The following is a 21618-nucleotide window of genomic DNA, read 5'->3' on the forward strand; positions in this document are numbered from 1 at the left end:
CTTACAATTTTAAAAAAAGAAACCCTAATTAGCGCTTTTTCAAATTAAGCGCGCTTTTTTACGCTTTTGCTTTTCTTGCGCTTCTCGCTTCTACAGTAGAAGCGAGCGCCTTTTCAATGTCGCCTCGCTTCACGAAATAAAAGCGCAGGGGCCTCGCCTCGCCTCGCTTCTCGCTTTAAGCGCGCTTTTCTGCGTTTTTTACAACACTGAGATTTTCTAAGTTGAGGTCATTTTTTGAAGTTTTTTGTTAAGCAGGGACAAAAGTTCAAAACCATCCTTTATGGTATCCTATTTTTGCTATATAAACTGTTACATACTGGGATCATTTGTTTTGTTGGTGCCTTTCCTGTACCAGCACTGAAAGTTCCAATCGTGAGTTCGTGACCTAGGCATGGACCATTTAGACTTCAGAGTGTTGAGGAACATATCCCCAACTTTGTGAACTTTGAAGTGACTTCGCAATGGAGAAATAAATGATTGACGTCTTCATATTGCTCCTGAAACAACAAACATGCAACAATTCTGAAAACCGTTTTTCTGAAGGTTGTGTTAAGTCCTACATGCCCCTTCTACAACCAGCCAAGGAAGGCACCTTATTTCGTAGGGAGCCTTGTTCTTTCTTTAGGGAACTTCATTTAAGAATAGCCTTCTGTATGGAGGAGATGACAATGGGGTCACAACTCACAAGCACATTTTTACTGATCATTTATGCTAGAATCTTGATCAATGCCTTATATATATCTCATTGATACTTTTTTTCTTCTGATGATTTTAGTTGTGAATCATTACGGTCACCCAACTGGTTTCTTCCCTTCTGAAAGGGGTCTGAAGATTTCACACCTACAGTATGCAGATGGCACATTGGTGTTCTGTGAGGTGAACTGGGACCAAGTGAGAATGCTGAGGATCATTTTGAAGCTATATCTAGTTCACACATAAACTGGACCAAACGTTTTCTTTATCCGGTAAATGGGGTAAACCAGTTACACTCTTTAGTCAGATCCTTGGAGGAAAAGTTGGTGCCCTGCCTGCTGAGTTTCCAGGGATGACTTTGGGAACCAAAAACAAGTCAAAGGACATTTAGAATGGTATCATGGAGAAGTGTGAGAAGAAATTATCTATTGGAGGAGTAATTATTTGTCTGTGGGGGTCGGCTAATTCTGATAAACTCTGTATTAGATGCCATGCGTACTCACTTGATGTCCTTATTTCCTGTCCCAGTCAATGTGAACAAGAAATTAGACTATCAGAAGAAACTTCCTCTGGGAAGGAAACAGTAACAAGAAATGGTTTCATCTGGTAAAATGGGACTCTCTTACAGTCAGCAAAAGGAAAGGGGGATTGGACATCAAGAACCTTAAGATTCAAATAATAACTCACTGATGAAATGGTAGTGGAAATTTGCAGATGAGGAGAAAACACTCTAGAAAGAGATGATTCTAGACACGTGTGGGAGAGAAGGAAGATGGACTACAAAATGTTTTAGTAGTTCATATTGAATTAGTCTGTGGAAATCAATCAAAAATCTTCGGCCAGTGCTCAGGGAGAAATCTTCAATCAGAATAGGTAATAATAGGAAGACATTATTTTGGGAGGATAATTGGTAAGGCCAAGGACTTCTGTAGCAGAGTTCCCCAGATATGTTTGTACTTTCTTTACCTTAGGAGGTAACTGTAGCTGATCTATGGAGCATTCATGGGTGGAATCTCATTTTCAGGAAACCACTTAATGACTGGGAAATCAAGTTTTTAGTAGAATTGTTAGAAGTTTTGGAACAATTCAAGGATCTTTCTACTGCTGAAGATTCTTTAAGGTGGATAGTGAGAGACAAGGTAATTTTACTGTCAAATCTGCTTACAAAGCGTGCAACACTTCCAAATTTCAAATTGAAGAGTGGCCATGGAAGTTGATATGGAAGGTGAAAATACCTTACTTGGTTGCATGTTTCACCTGGTTGCTAGCCAGAGGATCAGTGCTCACCATATATAACCTTAGTTAGAGAGGATATCCTTTCTGTTCTAGATGTCTTTTTCTGGAGAGGAGTTGGAGACTGTTCCACATCTTTTTCTTTGCACCGTAAAGTGACTTTACAATTGTGGAAAATGTTTCTCAGCTTCAGGGGTATAAGTTGGGCTATGCCTTGGAACATTGTAGATGTTCTAGCAAGTTGGAATAGAAAAGGTGCCAACTCAAGCCAGAAGGAGAGACGGAAGGTCATTCCAACCTCTATTTAGTGGACAACACGGGAAGAAAGGAACAAAAGATGCTTTGACGATAAATCAAGTCATATCCAGAAGATAAAGTTGAAGTGTTTGGTACTTTTGTATTTTTGGTGTAAAGGAACATGTGTAGAAGATCATGATTCAATATCTGATGTTTTAGACTCCTTGTGGATGATAGAGGAGCTGTAAGTTTGGTCTCTTTACAGTCCTGTATTCATGGATGATTATACAGTCTTTGGATAATCTTACTATTCATATAAGATATGTTACCTGTTTCAAAATAAATAAACAATGAGTACCATATTCTTACTACATGTTTGTTTGTAAGCAGTTATTTAGTGAATGATGATGGTAGTTCGAAGCTATCCATAGTGTCTAGCTATCTTGTCATTTTTCCTGTCCAATAATATCTTTTGTCAATTGCTTTTTCAAATTTGGAAAGATGACATTCAAACGAAATCCATGCCTGAAGCAGTTCTAGTTGGAGTTCAAACTCCTACAGTGGTTGTTGACTTGTTATGCCTGTGGTCTGTACAGGGTATTGAGAAGTTCCAGACAGATCTAAACACATTGCACCCTATCCTAACTGAATGCCGTGTTATAAAGTCCGACTTAGAGCTTGCTCTCATTCAATATGCCAATGACATAAGCTCTGAAGCTCATGTTGAGGTCAGTATTGTTCTACTTTTTCATGGGAAATTTCATTTAGTCTTCTTAATTTCATTATAATATCCTGCATATTTTCCTAATTATATCTCGTACTTCTCTTATTGGGTACCTGCAACTTACTGTAAAATATTTTGTCAAAACAGCCCACAAGTCTTTGGTTTAGTAGAGCCGCTAAGGGAGTGGCTCCAGCTATAGATAGGGTTAAATCTGCAGGGGTCATGCAAATACATAAGCCCCTTCCCTTCTCTTTTGGATAAATGGGGTGGTTTAGAAGGCGTTTTCTGGTCCACTTTTTTCTTAAGTCACAGTCATGTCTCTTGCCCCCTGTATAGTGACTGCTTCCATGTGTTGCTCAAATTTCATCGGTGTTCATCCATCTTCATTCCAAACAAAGGCAAGCATCTCCATTGAGTGAATGTAACTACTATGCCGCGAGCTGGTTAGATGCGTGGGACAGAGGGCTCGTAGTACCTGCTAGCGCGGCTATGCAGTAGAAGGGAAGGAGCCTAAATCAACCCTTTTTTTTTCCGAGTGTAGTGCGTGACATGTTGGTTAGGTGCATATCATGAGTTTAGACCTTGTTGTGGACGAAATCCTAGTATTTAATGGAGAAAGGTAGAATTGCAGGCCCATTCAGTGTTTTGGACGGCGAAAGGCGACAAGGGTCAACCTCGCGACGGCTCGCCTTTTTGAATTGAGGCACCAATTAATACCAAAGACTTAAAATATTTAATTGCATATATAAATATCCAAAATCTCAATAACAATAACATATTAACAAATATTTCAATTCAAAAACTAATAGTAGATAGTAGATAGTGAAAGTCTAGAACTTGAATTACTCAATAATTCATAAGACAATTGACAAACAATACCAGAAATCTAAAAGTCTATTCTTCTTCAAGATTTTCAAAATCTTGAAATTCAGCGTCCATTTCATTATACTGCTCCTCATTTGCTCCCTCCTCAGATTCTTCATCAATTATTGTCCGAGTCCTACTTGAACTTGTAAATGTAGTTTGTACTACTTTGCCCCTTGTCAAGCGCCCTTGAACTTGAAGAAATTCCCCTAAGACCATAGATATTCTCGTCAGCTCCAATTGTCGTAGCAACAGTACCCCAAGTAAGATCACCTTCCTCATATGCTAGTTCATCTTCTTGATCTTCGGGGAATCCAACTAACCATTCATTTGACTCATCAATATTATCCAAGGCAATTGCATTAATGGTATCACGAGCATCAAAACAACGTTTTAATGTTCTATTGACTTAATGTACCCTAGATCATTGAGACGCGATAGTGCAAGCCTATTTCTCTTCTTGGAATGAATCTGCACATAAATTGTAGATAATAATTAATAGATACTAATAATAATATAATATGGAAATTAGGATAGAAAATGTTCTTCTTACGTGTTCAAACACACTCCAATTTTGCTCACATCCAGATGAGCTACAAGTTAGACTTAATATTTGCTCACTCCAATATGGATTAATCTTGAATATGTCACCAAACATCAAATTGATGCAATTAGCAGCACATGGAGTCCAATAAATGTGTGTGTATGCACCCATCATCATGCTTCCCACTTTAACATTCTCACTAGCGTTATTAGTGACAACTTGTACAACATTTTCCAATATGATTCTTTCAATAGTGTTCTCGAACAAGTTGTACATTTTGGTAGAATCGATAAATTCATTGCTAGCATCAACAGAACCAAGAAATGCACTACCTATTGGAGAATTCACCAAAATGTTGATCATTTTACCATTTCGTGCCGTCCATTTGTCCATCATAATGGAACATCCAAACTTTCTCCATTGCATGTTATTCTCATCAACAATTTTGTCCACTTTCTTCACCTTTTTTTTAGGTGAGTAACTCTTACTTCATAGAAGGTACGCTTCATTCCGGGACCATGTTGTCCTACTTTCTCAATGAATTTATCAAATGATTTATAATCAACAAAATTAAAAGGGATCCCTACATCGTACATCCATAATGCAAAAGCACTTACCGCGCATTCCCTTAGAATGTTCTTGGTTTCATCAAATCCTGTTCTCTTTTGAAAGCCTACCTTTTGTTGTGATTTTTGTGAAAAATAGAGATTGAGAGGACCTTTCGTCACGTTCTGCCCCGTGGATGATGTCCTTCCACTAGAAGACATCTTTTGAGTTTTTGAGGGAGTCATCATTTCATCATATTCATCCATATCATCTTCATCATCAATATTAACCACAGGTTCTTGCTGCCTCATCTGATATTTCGGATTACTCACGACTTTATTTTCCACATATGCCCTTATTTCTTCCCTAACTTCCGTTGGACAACTTGGACATTGTTTTACATTTTTGTTTCCACCCATCAAATGTTCCTTGTGTCGAGTAATACCACCATTATAAGTAGCTTTACAAAAGATACATATAACTTAATCTTTTGTTGGTCCTTGCATACCATAATTCCATCCAATGTCCTTCTTTTTGCTAGCATCAGACGCCATTAAAATCACTATTTACGGACAAATAAATATTATATTAATTGGTAAGTTGGGCAGATACAAATATACAAGGACTAGATTTAAAAAAAATAAAAATATATAGGCAGATTGCAGTAATGAGTAGTCTCCAAAAATTAAAAAGACAGAATGAAAAAATAACACAGACTGCACACTGCTGAGTGCTAACAGCAGCAGCAGAAGAAGATAAGGCGCTCGCCTTTCACAACCCTGAGCTCATTAGCCACCATGTTTTGAACTATGTGCTAGCTAGCCCTCGGGGATTTCTCAGTTATAAAAAGAAATTGTCAAGTTGGAAATTGAGACATCTTTTTTCACAGAAAACTTGCAACATTTTTTGCCAAGGTTTTTATTTCTTGTGTATTCTTGATGATTCTGAGAGTCAAATGTTGATATATATTAATTGCAAGTCAGCACGCCATGACAGGTTTCTGACTTTCGTTCTTTTTGAGATTTGTCTTTTCAGCAGGATTATTGATCCTCTTGTAATTCTATACTTCTCTTTCTCTCAACCCCACCAAATAACAAATACAAACACAACATTGGTGACTAGGGGTAAACAATCAGAAACATCTTCTAATCCTTTTAAGGAATGAGCAAATCTTTGCTTCTATCACCTTACCGCTTGAGATAAATGTTTGTATTTATCCTGAAAAAAGAGAGTAAATGTTTGTATTCTATGGGTGTTTTCTCGTTGATTCATTTGAGTTGTTGAGTCAGTAGGCTCTTTAATAAGAGAGTGATGCTTCAATTGGTACCCTTGGTTGGTGGCAGTCAAACATTTTACATGTTAGAATATCGATCAAATATGAAACCAGTTTCTTTCCCCTATAAATGAAAGAATTATACTATGTAAAGCTGGGAAAGCACTTGAAAGGATTAGTAATATATTTGCTTTAGCAAGGTTTTCCACACTCCCGTGTATAGTTAATCCGGCTATTGTAGATGCAGCTTATATCTAGTGTATCACTTACTCTTTCCAACATTTTTTGGGGATTATCCATATTAAAGTGTGTGGCCATCTCATCTAAAAGCTTAAGCTATTAGATAAAGCATACTTTTATTATTTAATTATATTCTCAACAATCCATAATATAATTTTCTTTAGTATCTTTCTTATTGTGTTTCTTAGCTATGGGTGTCCTTGTATATTATCTACTCTCCACCTATTCTTTTATCTTTTTACTACCAGTTGCATTTTTCTGTATAGGTTATGAGGAAAACAAAAGTAGGGATGAAAGAATATCAGTTAGAAAGCATGTTTCTTCACCATACCTACATGTATGGCGGCTGTAGGCATTGTTCATACACATGTATATGTGCTACTGGCGATAATAGGTAAGTTTGCTTTTCCTTGCATCTTTCATTTCAAGCAACGATGCACTATAAATTTGAAAACTGTAGCCCCCAAGGCCTAGCTCGAGTGGCAAAAGGTGGAGAATTTGTGGCTTAGGTCACAGGTTCAAGCCCCACACCATGCAAAGTGAAGCCCAATATTTAAGTGGAGAAGGGTAGAGGGGCTTGCTCATTATCCACCGAGTTTAGAAGGCTGTGATTGGTCCAAAGGGCGGGTCACAGGCAGATTTCTCGGTTATCAATTTTTTTTTTTTGGAAACTGTAAACCGTTGAGCAGATTTCAGATTTTGCCTGATTTATGGGCATTAAATCAAATAGCTAGTAGTGGCATGCTAACTGCCATGTAACCTAGGATAGCAGAATGAGATAGTCTTTGGTCTCTATGTAATCTATATATGTGTATGATCTATATTGAACCAAGAGACATGCTCGCTGCAGTGTTGTCTTGGAGAGCTGGAAGTACGTTATCTAAGTATCAGGACATGTACTATATGTAGGCTTTTAAGGAAGCTGAGTGGGTTCTTTCAGAAGTACCTCCTTCCAGGTGACTAATGAAACTGATGCTCTGGTTCAATTTTCAGCTAATTTTAGTTCCCTAGTTGAAGTACGTTCTGATAACCATGTTACATCAATTTCGTGACGAGCTTAATTCATTATGTGTACTTTGGGCTGCTACCCTCAGTGAACTGGGAGAATTGTAGAAGGAGAAAGTAGAGAGAACAACATGAAGGATGTCTTGATAAAGATTAAACGAGTCTACCCTAAAGAAATAAAAGCAGGTATGAGACTATAGGAAAAATAATTAAAAGAAGAAACTTCACCCACTCATCCAAAAAAAAGAAAAACTACTTCACCCTTCTTTTTAATCCTAAGTTCTGGGTAAGTTTACCATTGAAAGGAAAATGGAATTCATTTCATTCCCCTTTTTTTTTTTTTGAGAATTAGTTTTGTTTTTTTCTTCAGCATTGGGAATGCTGGCCACCATAAAAATTTGTTACAAAAAAGGTCTCTAGCTTTACAAAGCTCCTCGAAATTCTATTAACTCCTCTATTTCCTCTATACAGTTTTTACACCAAAAAAATAAAGTTACGAGACAGTTCAATTTCACATCATGAACTGATCTGACCTTGTCTTCATTCTTCAAAGCACCTTCCATTTCTCTCCCTCTAGACTGACCACCATATGCAAGAGGGTGTTATCCTCCACCATTTTTTCTGACTTTTACTTCCCCCTCTTTTCATCCAACAACTTATTAGATGAGCTACATATTCTCAAATCTTCCTCCTCCATAATGCTATTCTCCCTCTTGTATAACTTATTTACTGTTAAACTTCCTTCTTAACTGTGCCTCCATCTAAGTCTGTCAGGCTCCATTGTTGTCCCACCAGAAGTGCCCTCTTCTTTTAGCAAGTCAGCTACTCTTTCCACCTCCCAGTAATTTAAGTGCCTTCTGAAGTTGAGATCCCAACCCCGGGAGACCAGCATTCCGACACAGTAATCTCAGGACTGCCAGATAGTGACATGAGATCTGGAAATTTTTCTTGCAGTGGTACTTCCCCTATCCAGTTATCCTTCTAGAACTTAACATTGTTACCATTGCCCACTCTGATTCTAGAGTTCTCCTGGAGCTTTGACCGTACCATCCCATAAGTGCAATTCACTTCATTAGAGCACCAAGGACTGTTTTGACCAAACTTGTGGACAATTACTTCCTTCCAGAGAGAAGTTTCTTCATCACAGTTTTTTTTTTCTTTATGACAAGGGAAACCCGCAGCCGCTACCCTTTGGGTGCGCACAGGGTAAAACACCCGCTCCTATGCAATAGCTCGCAAACCACATAGGAGAGGTAACCCGCACTAGGCAAGCCCGGTGCGACGAGCTCGACCCAGAAGGCAAACCCCTTGCTTTCGCTGGCAAGGGGTTTCGAACTTGAGACCTCCAACATGGAAGTCCCAAGTCCAAACCACTGGGTCACCCCGAAGGGTTCTTCATCACAGAATCTTCAAAGCCAAATCATCAAAAGGCAACAGTTTTGAATTTTGAGATTTCTTATTCCTAGTCCCCCTTGTCTTCTCTTTGTTACCTTTCCACACAATTTCTTCTTAGTCTATTTAGCTTCTTCACTACATTGGCAGGAATAGGAAACGGTGACATCGCATATGTAGGTAAAGAGTCCAACACTGAGTTTATTAGTGTGACCCTTCCCCTAAAGACAAATATTGTGCTTTCCACTGTGCTAGTCTCTTTTCAGACCTTTCTATACTTCCTGCTTAGTGGCATGCCCAAATGCACAGTGGGCACTTTGCCCACTTCACACCCCAGCAAACTAGCCAAAGACTGAATATTTGTTACCTCTTTGATGGGGAAAATTCTACTTTTCCTCCAATTCTCTTTTAGACCAGAAACAACTTCAAATACCACCATTATGGCTCTAACTGAGTGACCTGTTCCATTGTAGCTTCACAAAAAATAGTGGTGTTATCTGCATATAGAAGATGACATATCTCCAGACCACCCTCCCCTATTCTGAAACCCTTTAACCAATTGTTGTAAATTGCTATTCTCATCATGCAACTGACCATAGCCAAAATAAACAGGAAAGGGGACAAAGGGTCCCCTTGTCTGAGTCCCCTCATTCCTGTCTTTCATTGAAGGGAATATAATTCAAAGAAGAAATTTTCCCTTGTCTCTACCACATTTTGTCAATTTTTCCTTGTCTAATATATGGTGTTTTCATTGGTAATAAAAATTTAGTTTATGCCCTCATGGTTCTGATCAGTGATCAGATCCCAGGTCAGAATTAGGCGCTACTGACTCTTCTCTTAGTTCTGTATCTAATTATATTCTGACACTGATACTCATTTTGATTGGCACGGCTTGGATGTGGTTAGTTGGAATTGAAGATAAAGGGATGTAAACTTTTTCTGAAAAAGTATAAAGGGTAATAAACTTAGGAATGAAGACCAGAGTTTTGGTTCTGATCTTTTGCTCTTTATTTGGAATGAAATGACAGGGGGAGTTGAGTGTTGCAGACCTAAATACAAAAATACAACTGTCAATCTGTCATCTCTAATATCGTGAACTTTTAGATGAGATGGTTCACATGATTCATCATGGTTTGAGAATAGGCAAAGCTCTTGGATTCAAGTTTCATTGCCACCGGTCATTCAATGCTATTTCCTTGTACAAGAGAAAGAACACACAACAACAACATACCCAGTGAAATCCCACTAAGTGGGGTCTGGGGAGGGTAGAGTGTACCAGACCTTACCACTACCTCGTAGAGGTAGAGAGACTGTTTCCGAAAAGAAAAAGAACACACGTGAGGGATAAATAAATAAGTAAAAAATCCTCTGTAATAGCTTATGCTTCTAGGTGGGGAGGTTCTCACAAACCAGGGGAATCAGGTCATTCCCCTTATTCGAGAACTTAAGTAACTTGCTAAACAGGGTAGTGGGTTGTTTGGTTAAGAAAGAAAAGTAGGAAGCATTAAGTAACTTGCTGCTTAGATTTATTTTTGTAGCTGTCAAAATATTAGCCAATAGAAATACATGCTGCTGAGATTTATTTTTGTAGCTGTCTAAATATTAGCCAATAGAAATACAAGTAAAGATCTTAGAACTATAATTATCGACCAAATTCAGTTGTGTGCCTATAGCATCGGATTCCGCCTTTGTCAGTATGTGAGACTTGGTATCTTTATGGGTAGGGTGTTAAAATTTAGATGAGGAAAGACGGGGGAAACTAACAGTCACCTATTCTTACATTGTACTTTCACAGCACAAATATGGTCCATGTTTCTCAACTATTTAGAAGTAAAATGGACTATGCCCGAACATACAGCTGATTTACTTAGTTGTTGGATCAGGAGAGGAGGTAGCAAGAGACAGAAGACCTGGTGGAATTTGATTCCACATTGCATTTGGTGGACAGTGTGGAAGGAGAGGAATAGTAGGAATTTTGAAGATATATCCAATTCCATTCACAAGGTTAAATGGAATTGCATTGTATCTCTATATTTTTGGTGTAAAGAGATAGGATTAGAGGATTCAGATCAACTTTTAGAACTCTTAGGATCCTTGTAAGTATTATGCTTTTTGTTCTTTTCTGATTTTTTTAAAGGTCCCCAGCATATCCTTAATGCTGAAGAATACAATGTTTACCAATTCTCAAAAAAATTCAGAATCAATTTATCTTATATGTGAATTGTTAAGAGTTAAACCCGACTAGCTTGGGATTGAAGCGTAGTTAATGATAAAGTTAAACGAGGTTTGAGATCAATTTTCAAATTATCAGCTAACACTACCACATTCTATTGCAGTGCTGTACTCCATTATGGTCATGCAGCAGCTCCAAATGACAAGGTATGTTATTTGTGTGCCTCTGTTAATATGTTATGTCTATCCTATACTGCTGGTTATCCGATCTGTATTGAAGTTGTAAGAGAACTTGTGTCATTTTGTGGACAAACATAAATCAAGTACCTCATTGTTATCTAGGTTAATTATGGTTGTTGCATAGTGGTGTTGTAAGTTGTAACCATCTTTTCCTTTGTGTGATAGAAATGATTATTTTGAGTGTCTTTAGAAAGGTCATCTACTTGGAACCCATTATTTGTCTGTTGTATGCTGATATTTGACCTTGCGCCAATATTGTTAGATAGTTGGTATATTAAATAATATATTATGTGTTCCACATTGAAAAGAATATGGATTGTGTAAAGTTTGTATATAAATAGGGCTCAGTGTAAGACAATTAGTTTATGCATCTGATACGACCCCACTTTTGAAGACATAGTTTAGGAAAAGAAAGGGTGAAAGGGGAAATAGAGATTCTAGAACTGCACATCGAACCAATCAGCCAAACATGAAGTAACTGCCTCCTTGATGTTCTCCAGCAGTTACCAATATTCCAACTATTATAAGATAGGCTTTACAGTTTTCTAGTTGTTTGTTGCAGACAATATGTATCCTATAAATATCTAGTCAGGATTATTTTTAAAGATTATTGAATATATGTTTGAATATCAGTTTCTGGGAGTTTTGTCCACTCCATAGGGACAAATTTATTAGCTGTAAATTGTGTTAAAGATTCTTGCAGTCTGTTACCACTAGCAATTTAAGAATTTCCAGCATCTAACATCTTAATAATATTTTCCCATGCATTTACTTCTCACATGGTATCGGAGCAGTGGTGAGAAACATCTAAGAAAGAGAACTCAGTTAGCTAGTCGTCGTGCTTCAAATTTTGATGATTTCTTCCTTCTCAAAATTTTGATGATTTCTAAGGGATGATGTGTGTTATCTATGTGTCCTTCAGTGTAGTGGAGAAACCAATACCACCATAGGGTCTCCCTACTCTCAAAAAACCAAATCCCATCAACTGCTCTGGAGACGACCCCTACGTGCTCTCATGAGCAACCTGAATGCACCAGATCCATATAGTTTTTTGGCGAGACAAGTCGTTTATCATTACTAGATGTCAATTTGAAGTGCACTGATGTATGTAACTTATGTATCCATAGGTCTATATTGGACTTGAATCAGATTTTGGATCATTCTATTTTGAATGACTGCCTTCATTATGTTGTTTCCCTCATTCACAATAAAAAAAAAAAAAAAAGATAAAAAGAAAAGCCATTTCATTTTGACAAAAAGACCCATACCTAAGTCATGCGTGAGGTCATCTCCTTCCACCTTTGGAAGCAAATCTGGTTCTTGGAGATCACAAAGTTGTTCTGAGCCCCCAAGGCCTAGCTCAAGTGGCAAAAGGTGGAGGATTTGTGGCTTAGGTCGCAGGTTCAAGCCCCACACCATGCAAAGCGTAGCCCGGTATTTAAGTGGAGAAGGGTAGAGGGGCGGGCCCATTATCCACCGAGTTTAGAAGGTTGTGATTGGTCCAAAGGGCGGGTCACAGACGGATTTCTCGGTTATCAAAAAAATAAAATAACGTAGAGAGGAAAAACTTAAATTGATGGCTGGTTACGGGTAAGAATGCAGACTACACAACAAAGTAAGAAAAAACCTTGACAAGGTCAAATATAGTCTTATTTTGAGCATTAAGTTCCTTTGGTAGCCGCTATACTTTAAAATCGGAAGCGAAATTCAAAACATAAGTTTCACAAGAAAATCTGAGTTGCATGAATGTTATGTTTTGGTTGATTCTGGCTCTGGAAATTCTTCTGACATGTATGGCTAGGCATGTGAAATATGTAATATGTTGAGAACTATGTTCCTACTGTTAGGTTGATTGCCAATTGTAATATTTCAAGTCTGATTCTGGAACTGTAATGAGAATTCATTATGATGTTGCTGACACTGGGAATTCCAATATCCATGACGAAAGAGAATTCATGTGATATACTGAATGCAGCCTTGCTAGAGTTGCATTTTGATGGGTTTGTGTTTTGGTTCTGAGCCAGACTATCCAGTTTTTCGTCAATTTTTTTTATCTCCGCAACACTAACCGGGCAACTCCAGTAACCTATTCTAGTGTTTTGTCTGATTTTTCCGACCAAGTTCGTGCTTCTCTACAGCTATTCAAAACTTCTATTTGCACTTTGGAACTCGACTGAGCCTTTAGACCTCCCTTCACTACTTCCAGATTATTTTTCAGGAACTTTCCATCCAACTTTGTCAACCAGCAACTTTCTGGTCACTTTCGGCAATCTTCTCGGCCCATCTTCTTACTAAAGAATATACTTAGATATTTGGACTTGTTTACAATGATACTTTCTCTCCCATGGCTAAAATAAGAAAAGTCTGCCTCTCTCTATCTTTGGTTGTTGTTTGCCATTAACCTATTTATCATTTGGACATCAAATATGTTTTTCTCCGTCATGACCTCGATGATGAAGTTTATATGGAGCAACCACTTGGTTTTGTTGGGCAGGGGAGATTAGTGGCCTTGTATGTCGAATGTGACAGTCACTCTATGGTCTAAAATAGTCTCCTTGAGCCTGATTTTGTATGTTCAACATAGTCTATTTAAGAGATTGGCATGACTCATACACAAGTTGTTCTCTCTATGTTTTGTCATCTCCAATCTATCGTATTTATTTAGTGGTTTATGTTGATGACTAGACTCAGGTGCCCGTGCGCTGCACGGGCCCAATATTTTAGTATTTTTTTATTTTAATTTATGTGATATAAGTAAAATTTAGAAAGGTGATTAAATTTTAATATGATTTTTAGATATTTAAGTTGTTAATTACTTTTGTTTGCTCAAATTTAATGTGAAGAGGTCCATTAAGATGTCCATACTTGAAGCATTTTTTGTCATGGATCATTGGTTTTTTACTCAAAGTAGTTACAAGATATAAATAAATATTACCGAAATTCAAAATAATAAAGCAATAACTATAGAATATGAATTTAAAACTAAAAGTCATAGCTAAAACGGATTCCATAATTTCAAAAAAGTATACACTAATTAAATTAAAGTAGAACAAAAGAAATAATTTTTTAATTTTTTTTTCCGAAACACGCTGAAGCAAGCACGTTGACAGACACATGCCTGCTTCAACGTAAAGTCTTGAATTTAAAACTAAAAGTCATAGTTAAAACGGATTCCATAATTTCGAGAAAATTATACACTAATTAAATTAAAGTAGAACAAAAGAAATAAATTTCTAAATTTTTTTGGAAAGTAGAACAGAAGAAATAAATTTTTAAATTTTTTTAGAAAAAATTATACACCGATTAAATTAAAGTAGGACAAAAGAAATAAATTTTTAAATTTTAATTTTTTTTCCGAAACATGCTGAAGCAGGCACGTCGACGGAGACGGAGACGTGCCTGTTTCAGCAGAACTCTCTCTTATATAATAAGAGAATATTGTTATTACTGCCAATGATCAGGATGGTATCACTAATTTGAATCAACATCTCTTTAAACACTTTCAAAGTAAGGATTTGGGTAGACTGAAGTTTTTTTTAGGTATTGTGGTCGCTTAATGTAGATTATCGTTATTTCACAACGAAAGTATGCTTTAGACATTCTTGAGCAGGTAGGAATGATGAGTTGTAAACCCATTGACACTCCTACCTGAATGCTAAGTTTCTGCCATACGTGAGGAGCCTCTTAGCAGTACTGCAAAATATAAGCGGTTGGTTGGAAAGTTGAATTACTCCATGTGACTTAGACCTGATATTTCCTTTACTGTGAGTGTTGTAAGTCAGTTTATGTACTCCCCTTTGTAATAATCCTATGTAGTAATTATTGGGATGTGTATGTCTGCATTCTTTAGTATATAAAATCAGCCCCAACCAAAGGACTATCGGTCGAGATTTGAGGCCATAAGCATAGCGTTGTATACACAAATGTTGATTGGGCAGGATCACCTTCTGATAGACGTTCGACATATGTGGATATTGTGTTTTAGTAGGAGGTAATTTAGTGTCTGGAAAAACAAGAATTTGAGTGTGGTTGCTCGATCTTGTGCAGAGGCAGAGTATTGAGCAATGACTATGGCAACATGTGAGCTAGTTTGGATCAAATAGTTGCTCTGGGAGTTGAAATTTGGAGAAATAAGTCGGACGGAACTTGTGTATGATAATCAAGCCGCCCTTCATATTGCATCAAATTCGGTGCGACATGAGAGGACTAACCACATTGAGATTGATTATCACTTTTTCAGAGAGAAAAATACTCTCAGGAGATATTATTACAAAGTTTGTGAAGTTGATCAGCTTGCAGATATTTTCATGAGTCCTTGCCCGTTTGGATTATAGCTTATATTTAGGTGCTTTTGGCTTTTAAGCACTTTTTGTTTTTGTTTTGGAGGTGTTTGGAAAGGTTAAAAAGTGCTTTTAAGCACTCACTTTTAGGCCAAAAAAGTTTAAAAATAAGCCAAAAGTCAAAAGTAGGTGTCATCTACTTGTGACTTTTTTCTTTTTTGGATGACAAGGGAAACCCGCAGCCGCTACCCTTTGGGTGCGCACAGGGGTTTCTCCTATGCAATAGCTCGCAAACCACATAGGAGAGGTAACCCGCACTAGGCAAGCCCGGTGCGACGAGCTCGACCCAGAAGGCAAACTCCTTTCTTTCGCTGGCAAGGGGGTTTCGAACTTGAGACCTCCAATATGGAAGTCCCAAGCCCAAACCACTGGGCCACCCCGAAGGGTTCATCTACTTATGACTTTTAGCTTTTGACTTATAAGTTACTTTTTATAAGTCCATCCATATAGGCCCCAAGTGTCCCACATAGGTATATGGATTGTGTAAAATCTGTATGTAAATAGATTTAAGACAATTAGTTTATGCATCTTAATGATCTTTTCCCGTGGTTTTACTTCTCACAAAATATGATCTCTTTTTTGTCTTACATTGTGCAGACATTGCAAGAGGGAGATATGGCACTTCTAGATATGGGAGCTGAGTACCACTTTTATGGGTCTGACATAACTTGTTCCTTTCCAGTGAGTACATGTGTCCTTCACATTTGTAGGCACATTGAAGTGTACTATCATTTTGCATGTTAAAGTTCTTGTAGCCATTGTCATCTAGAAATATAACAATAAACATTCACATGAAGAATATATATGCTCTTCAATGTCCTGGAGGAGATGAGGACCATATTCCTTGAATATATAAGCACACTGTAGCATTGTTAACTATTTTACAGTAATTATATTGTGATAATTTGCATGTTGACTACTCTGTTTTATGCATTTGTTTGGATCTCTTTCAGTCTATTCATTTTCTTTTTGCTTATTGCTTATCCAAATCATTGATAGTGAGGCATCTGCCATGCTAAGCACTAAGTTTTTATTCCATATTTAGCTCTTGTTTGAGTAGCCACTGCATGATTGGGTCTTACATCTTAGGTCTATGTTCCAGTAGTGCTTATTGCTAGCAGACAAGTATTGATCTATACTCAGCATTGTATCTGTATGCTTGGATACCTTCTCTGCATAGCTTCCTCTCTTCTTGTGCTCACAACTTTAAATTACTTAAGTATCAATTATTTTACTTTTTCTCATATATACTAAGATGCTGCTCCCAGTGTGTTTTGTCTATAACCTGTAATGCTTATATTCCTTAAGATTTACACTTGTGAATTTCGCAGGTAAATGGGAAATTTACTCGTGACCAGTCACTTTTATATACTGTGAGTATTCTCTCCTGCGCATAATAGGATGATGCTTTTGCTGTCAGGCCTGTAGGAAATCAAACATGCTCATGTAGGGTTCCAATGGAGTATGCTTGATGTTTTTTACCTCCTTGAGATGGGATATGATGGGCATCTCATCTGTATTACCTCTTGTTGATGTTTTTCCTTTAAAATGGGGGAATATGATGTGCATCTCATTGGTGCACAAGCTGTGCTTGTGAGCTGATCAGATTGTCTTTCTATTAAAAAAAATGCATTACTTGGTTTAGGATTAAAGTACAGACTTAGTCTCTAGAGATCCCTTAACCTGAAACCACACGTTAGGAAGCACGCTCCTGAACTTATGCAGCAAACTATGTACCTCTCTGAGCCTTCCACCTTCATTTTTGAAATTGGTAAGGCCTGTATTTAGGGATGGCAATGGGGCGGTGCGGGGCGGGGCGGGTTTAGCTTAACCCGCAAATTTTTTAATCCGCCCGCATAACAACTTTTTTTATTTTCAAACCGCCCCACCCCGCATAGACCCGCCCCGCATGAACCAGCCCCGCATAATTTTTTTAATATTTTTTTTTCTAGTTAAGTTTGATACTGAAAATAAAATTCATAAAAATAAATTCATTTTTCATTAAGTTGTATTAATTTAATAGATAATGACTTAGAAATTTGTTTTTAGAGGTCAATTGGGAAACATGTAAGAAGTTGTATTATTTTTTATTGAACCATTTTCATTTACTGTCTTAAATATTTTAGTAGCTTTAAAGAAATTATCTTGATAAATAATTCTCTATCACTCTTATAACATGTAAAAAGTTAAAATTAAGTTTGAACTCACATAAAATCACATATACCCGCAACCTGCCCTGCCCTGCTCCACATTACTTTTAAAAAAAACCCACTTCAATCTGCCCCGCATCCCTCCCCCCTCGCACAACCTTAAAACTGCTCCGCATAGCCTTAAACCCACCCCGCCCCATTGCCAGCCCTACCTGTATTAAGACTGAATATGAAGCTTACAGGACCTTTGAATGTAATTTTCCATGTTCATGTGCTTTGACTTCACCTTGGAATATAACAAAACGTTTCATTATTATGTAATCACTATTATTTGCAGGCTGTCCTTGATGCTCATGATGCTGTCATTTCTGCCATGAGGCCTGGAGTGAGCTGGGTCGATATGCATAAGTATGACTTTGCTGTCCAAATTTTGAATTTGGAATAAGTTGTTGAGATAATCTTTTTTTTTTCTTTTTCTGACTCACAAATCAATAGGTAGAATCACTAGAAAAACTTATGGCAGAACTTGGATCACTTAAATGATGATATGCTTTGCCTAATGTCCTCACAAAATCAGTTGATTCTATATTTCGTCAGGTCATATAGATAATGAATTATAGCTTGTCCCCTCAATTTCAAATTGAACATTTCCTTTTGAGGACGTCAAGATGATGTTAATTTTTCGAAAGTGGAATATCTCATTACTTGTTACGTGCAATCAGAAGATCATTTGTTCCCCTTCCCATAGTTCCATAAACAGAAAGATTATCAACAAAATAGAAAAATCTAGATAAATGAGAAGGGTAACTACAGACATACATTTGGAGTCCCTTATTGTGAAGTTCTCTTGAGTAAACATTCTGACTTGATAAATTGTTATGCCAATGTTTTAATAATCTTTTAGAGTCATGTAAAATTTGCTAGATATCAAAATCAGAACGGAGGGTGCAATAATCTACATCCCTATCCACAAACCTTAGAAAGTTAGTTCTCTCTCTTCGGACACAAAGAAACAAAAAAATCACGCATCTCCATACTTGGCCAGAAGAATGAATGTGTACAGTTTGGAGCTTTGACAATGAGTGTAAACTCTATATCCCCCAACCACAATCACATTCTCTGGTCTAATTGCTGTTTTTGTTTATGTATTTCTGATTTATCCACTAGGTCAGTTTGGTCTCAGTGAACAGATTGAACAAGCTCGATTTGACGCACATGAAACCTATTAGGCCAAAAGCTCCATGGAGAGCTTTTAGAATCAAGGTCCAGCAAAAAAAACTAAAAGTTTCTGACATTGGAATTTGCTGAAGTTCTAGTTCTTTCATTAAACTTTTCTGCTATATTCTTCACTATTTTGAATGTATAAGTGGCAACCTTACAACTTATCTTTCTCCATGTACCAAGTCTTGAACTCTTTCTCGGAAGATGAATTAATCTGGTCTTATGTTACCATGAAAATTAGTGAAACTTGTGAAGTGGAAGAGAAACTAAGAGGAACTCGGGTTCATATTCCCTCAGGCTATTGGGGTTCAAATAGCTATGTTTAGATGTCCTAAAAAAGAAAGGTAATTACTATAGGAGTAAATTAAGTTACCTACTCTATTTACATTAAATTTAGAAAATATTCGCAAGGATTCTAACAAAACTGTCCCTGAACAATCAATTGAAGTTACCCTTATTTTTCGAAATAATGAGATGCTATGGCAAGTTCAAACATGTTGTAGTTTATGCTATAATAGAAACATGAAGCTTTATCTGCATCTATAAGTGTTTATTACTGCCAAAAATCAGGTGAAATAGAAGAAGTAGAACAGTTGGTAGATTTCCTAGGATCTATGTAATTATGGATTTAGCTTGTAACTTTTTGGAGGTAGGCAGCATACCCTTAATGCTGAAGAATACAACTTAAACTTTATCGAAAAAAAACTGTCAGTTATCACATGGCATGAATGTCTGCCTTTACACAAATCATTATAGCTTCGTTTTTCACCATGAATTGCAGATTAGCTGAAAGGGTCACTTTGGAATCACTGAAGAAAGGGAACCTACTTGTTGGGTATCTTCTATTCCCTTTGTATAATTACTCTCTCTCACGAGCCTTTCCTATAGAGTCTGGAGTAGCTGAAATGGAATAGGGATTTCTTTACTTTGATCAAAGGGATATTGATAAAATGATGGCCGAGCGACTTGGGGCTGTTTTCATGCCTCATGGATTGGGGCACCTTCTTGGAATTGATATTCATGATCCTGGGGGTTACTTGCAGGTTTAATATTTTTCGCTACATGTCTTCCTTTGTTAAGTAGCCTGCAGTTTTTCATATATTCTCTGGATATAATTGAGAAGTGAATAACTGACTTACAATTTCAGGGAGCTGAAAGACCAAAAGAACCTGGATTGAGCTCTCTACGTACTAGCAGAAAGCTCTTAAAGGGAATGGTCAGTAGTCTAAGTTTTGGTGACATGACATATTAGATTTAAGCTATTAGGTCCAAACTACTATTTCGTGAATTGTCACTGAATAACCATTAATGTGGTTCTTGGAAATTCGCCCAACATGGATGTGTTGGCCATGCAATCAATGAATTATGACTTGAGTACAAACAACATGCTCATGTCTTTTCAATACCTTTTTTGTTAATAGATCTGAAATGATTTCTTCAATACTACCTGCATTAATTGTTGGTCTTAAAATTTACTTGACAAGTCACAGCTTATTGCCACAATTACAAAAGATAAATTCAAGCTTGATCATTGACCATGTGAACTTTCTATGTTTTTAGTTAAAATAACATGAAGGTATATTAAAAATAACATAGTGGGTAGGGTAACTGAAATAATTTATTGGGTTTCAAGTAATTCAAGGAATTTAGACATCAATGGGCCATTTTCTGTATCTGTCTGCAAAACCTCCCCGCATATAAAGTTTCTTAGTCCTCACTAATCCCAGAAAATCTATTCATGGTCTTTACATTGTTCCCTTGCCGTTTTGAGTGATTACCATATTTCAAAATTGGTTAGGCTATAATTGTGCGGATTGTTTTTTTAGGTGATCACTGTGGAGCCTGGTTGTTACTTCATTGATGCTTTGCTACTTCCTGCCTTGGAGAGTCCAGCGGTTTCAGAGTTTTTCAATCGTGTTGAGATCAACAGGTTTAGAGGTTTTGGTGGAGTCAGAATTGAAAGTGATGTGGTGTGTTTTTGCTGGACTTCTTAGGTGTTATTGGAATAACTGCTATATCATGTGCATATTAGCTTGAATGTGGTTCCTCTTTAACCTCTACACCTTTGTCAAGTTGTACCTATCTGTTAAATTTTTCCTTTGTGTCCTTGAAGTGTGTTACTTCCAGTGGATGCGTTAACATGAGCAAATGCCCGCGGAAGATTGAAGAGATTGAGGCAGTGATGGCAGGGGCTCCTTGGCCGATAGAAAAGACTACCTTTCTCTCTGGAAATGGACAAGTGTAATTCTCCCAAATATTGCATGACATCAAGAAAATAGAATAATTGGTCCTCTAGCCATCTTATCCTCGGTATCTGGGCCTCTGAACAACTAGACATACTTCTAGTCTGTTTTGAGAGGCAACTCTGTACTTGTTCTTGAATACCTAGCAGATACGTATATAAAAGTTTGAAACATGCATTTGTAAATGAAGGGAAAATTATGGATTATGTTGCTGTTGCTTCCTATTATGGACTAGCCTTCTTAGATGTGCTGATTGGTGTTATTTTAATTTTTATCTGTATACATGAAATATTTTCTACATTTCTGCCTTTATGTTTTCCGTACACTTTGTATGCCATCTGCTCATGTATGGATTGCATAGAGAAATCGTGTAGATTAGGGGTGTCAAAATAAGCCCAACTATAAGTAACCCGTCCAATCCGCCCAGAATTTTACGGGTTGGACTTAAGATAATTTGAATTGAGTTCAATTTTAACTTATTCAAGTCTTCTCTCATTTTAA

The 21618-nt window shown here is 37.2% G+C and overlaps 1 protein-coding gene across 2 annotated transcripts in view; it reads left to right on the forward strand.

The window, feature by feature from the left end:
* Positions 1–21399, forward strand: part of LOC102584238 (xaa-Pro dipeptidase) — a 38805-nt gene extending 17406 nt beyond the window's left edge. Inside the window, exons 6-16 of one of the 2 annotated variants that reach the window (XM_006362705.2) lie at positions 2760–2891; positions 6621–6748; positions 11088–11130; positions 16101–16184; positions 16835–16876; positions 17991–18061; positions 19656–19709; positions 19812–19917; positions 20022–20090; positions 20701–20844; positions 20988–21399. In XM_006362705.2, coding sequence (XP_006362767.1) covers positions 2760–2891; positions 6621–6748; positions 11088–11130; positions 16101–16184; positions 16835–16876; positions 17991–18061; positions 19656–19709; positions 19812–19917; positions 20022–20090; positions 20701–20844; positions 20988–21119 — 1005 coding nt within the window. In that variant the 3' untranslated portion in view covers positions 21120–21399. The remainder of the gene's footprint in view (positions 1–2759; positions 2892–6620; positions 6749–11087; positions 11131–16100; positions 16185–16834; positions 16877–17990; positions 18062–19655; positions 19710–19811; positions 19918–20021; positions 20091–20700; positions 20845–20987) is intronic. The other variant, XM_006362706.2, reaches the window with a different exon arrangement.
* The last annotated feature ends 219 nt before the right edge of the window (positions 21400–21618 follow it).

The sequence above is a fragment of the Solanum tuberosum genome, unplaced genomic scaffold (assembly GCF_000226075.1).
Source record: "Solanum tuberosum cultivar DM 1-3 516 R44 unplaced genomic scaffold, SolTub_3.0 scf00418, whole genome shotgun sequence".
Taxonomy (NCBI): Eukaryota; Viridiplantae; Streptophyta; class Magnoliopsida; order Solanales; family Solanaceae; genus Solanum; species Solanum tuberosum.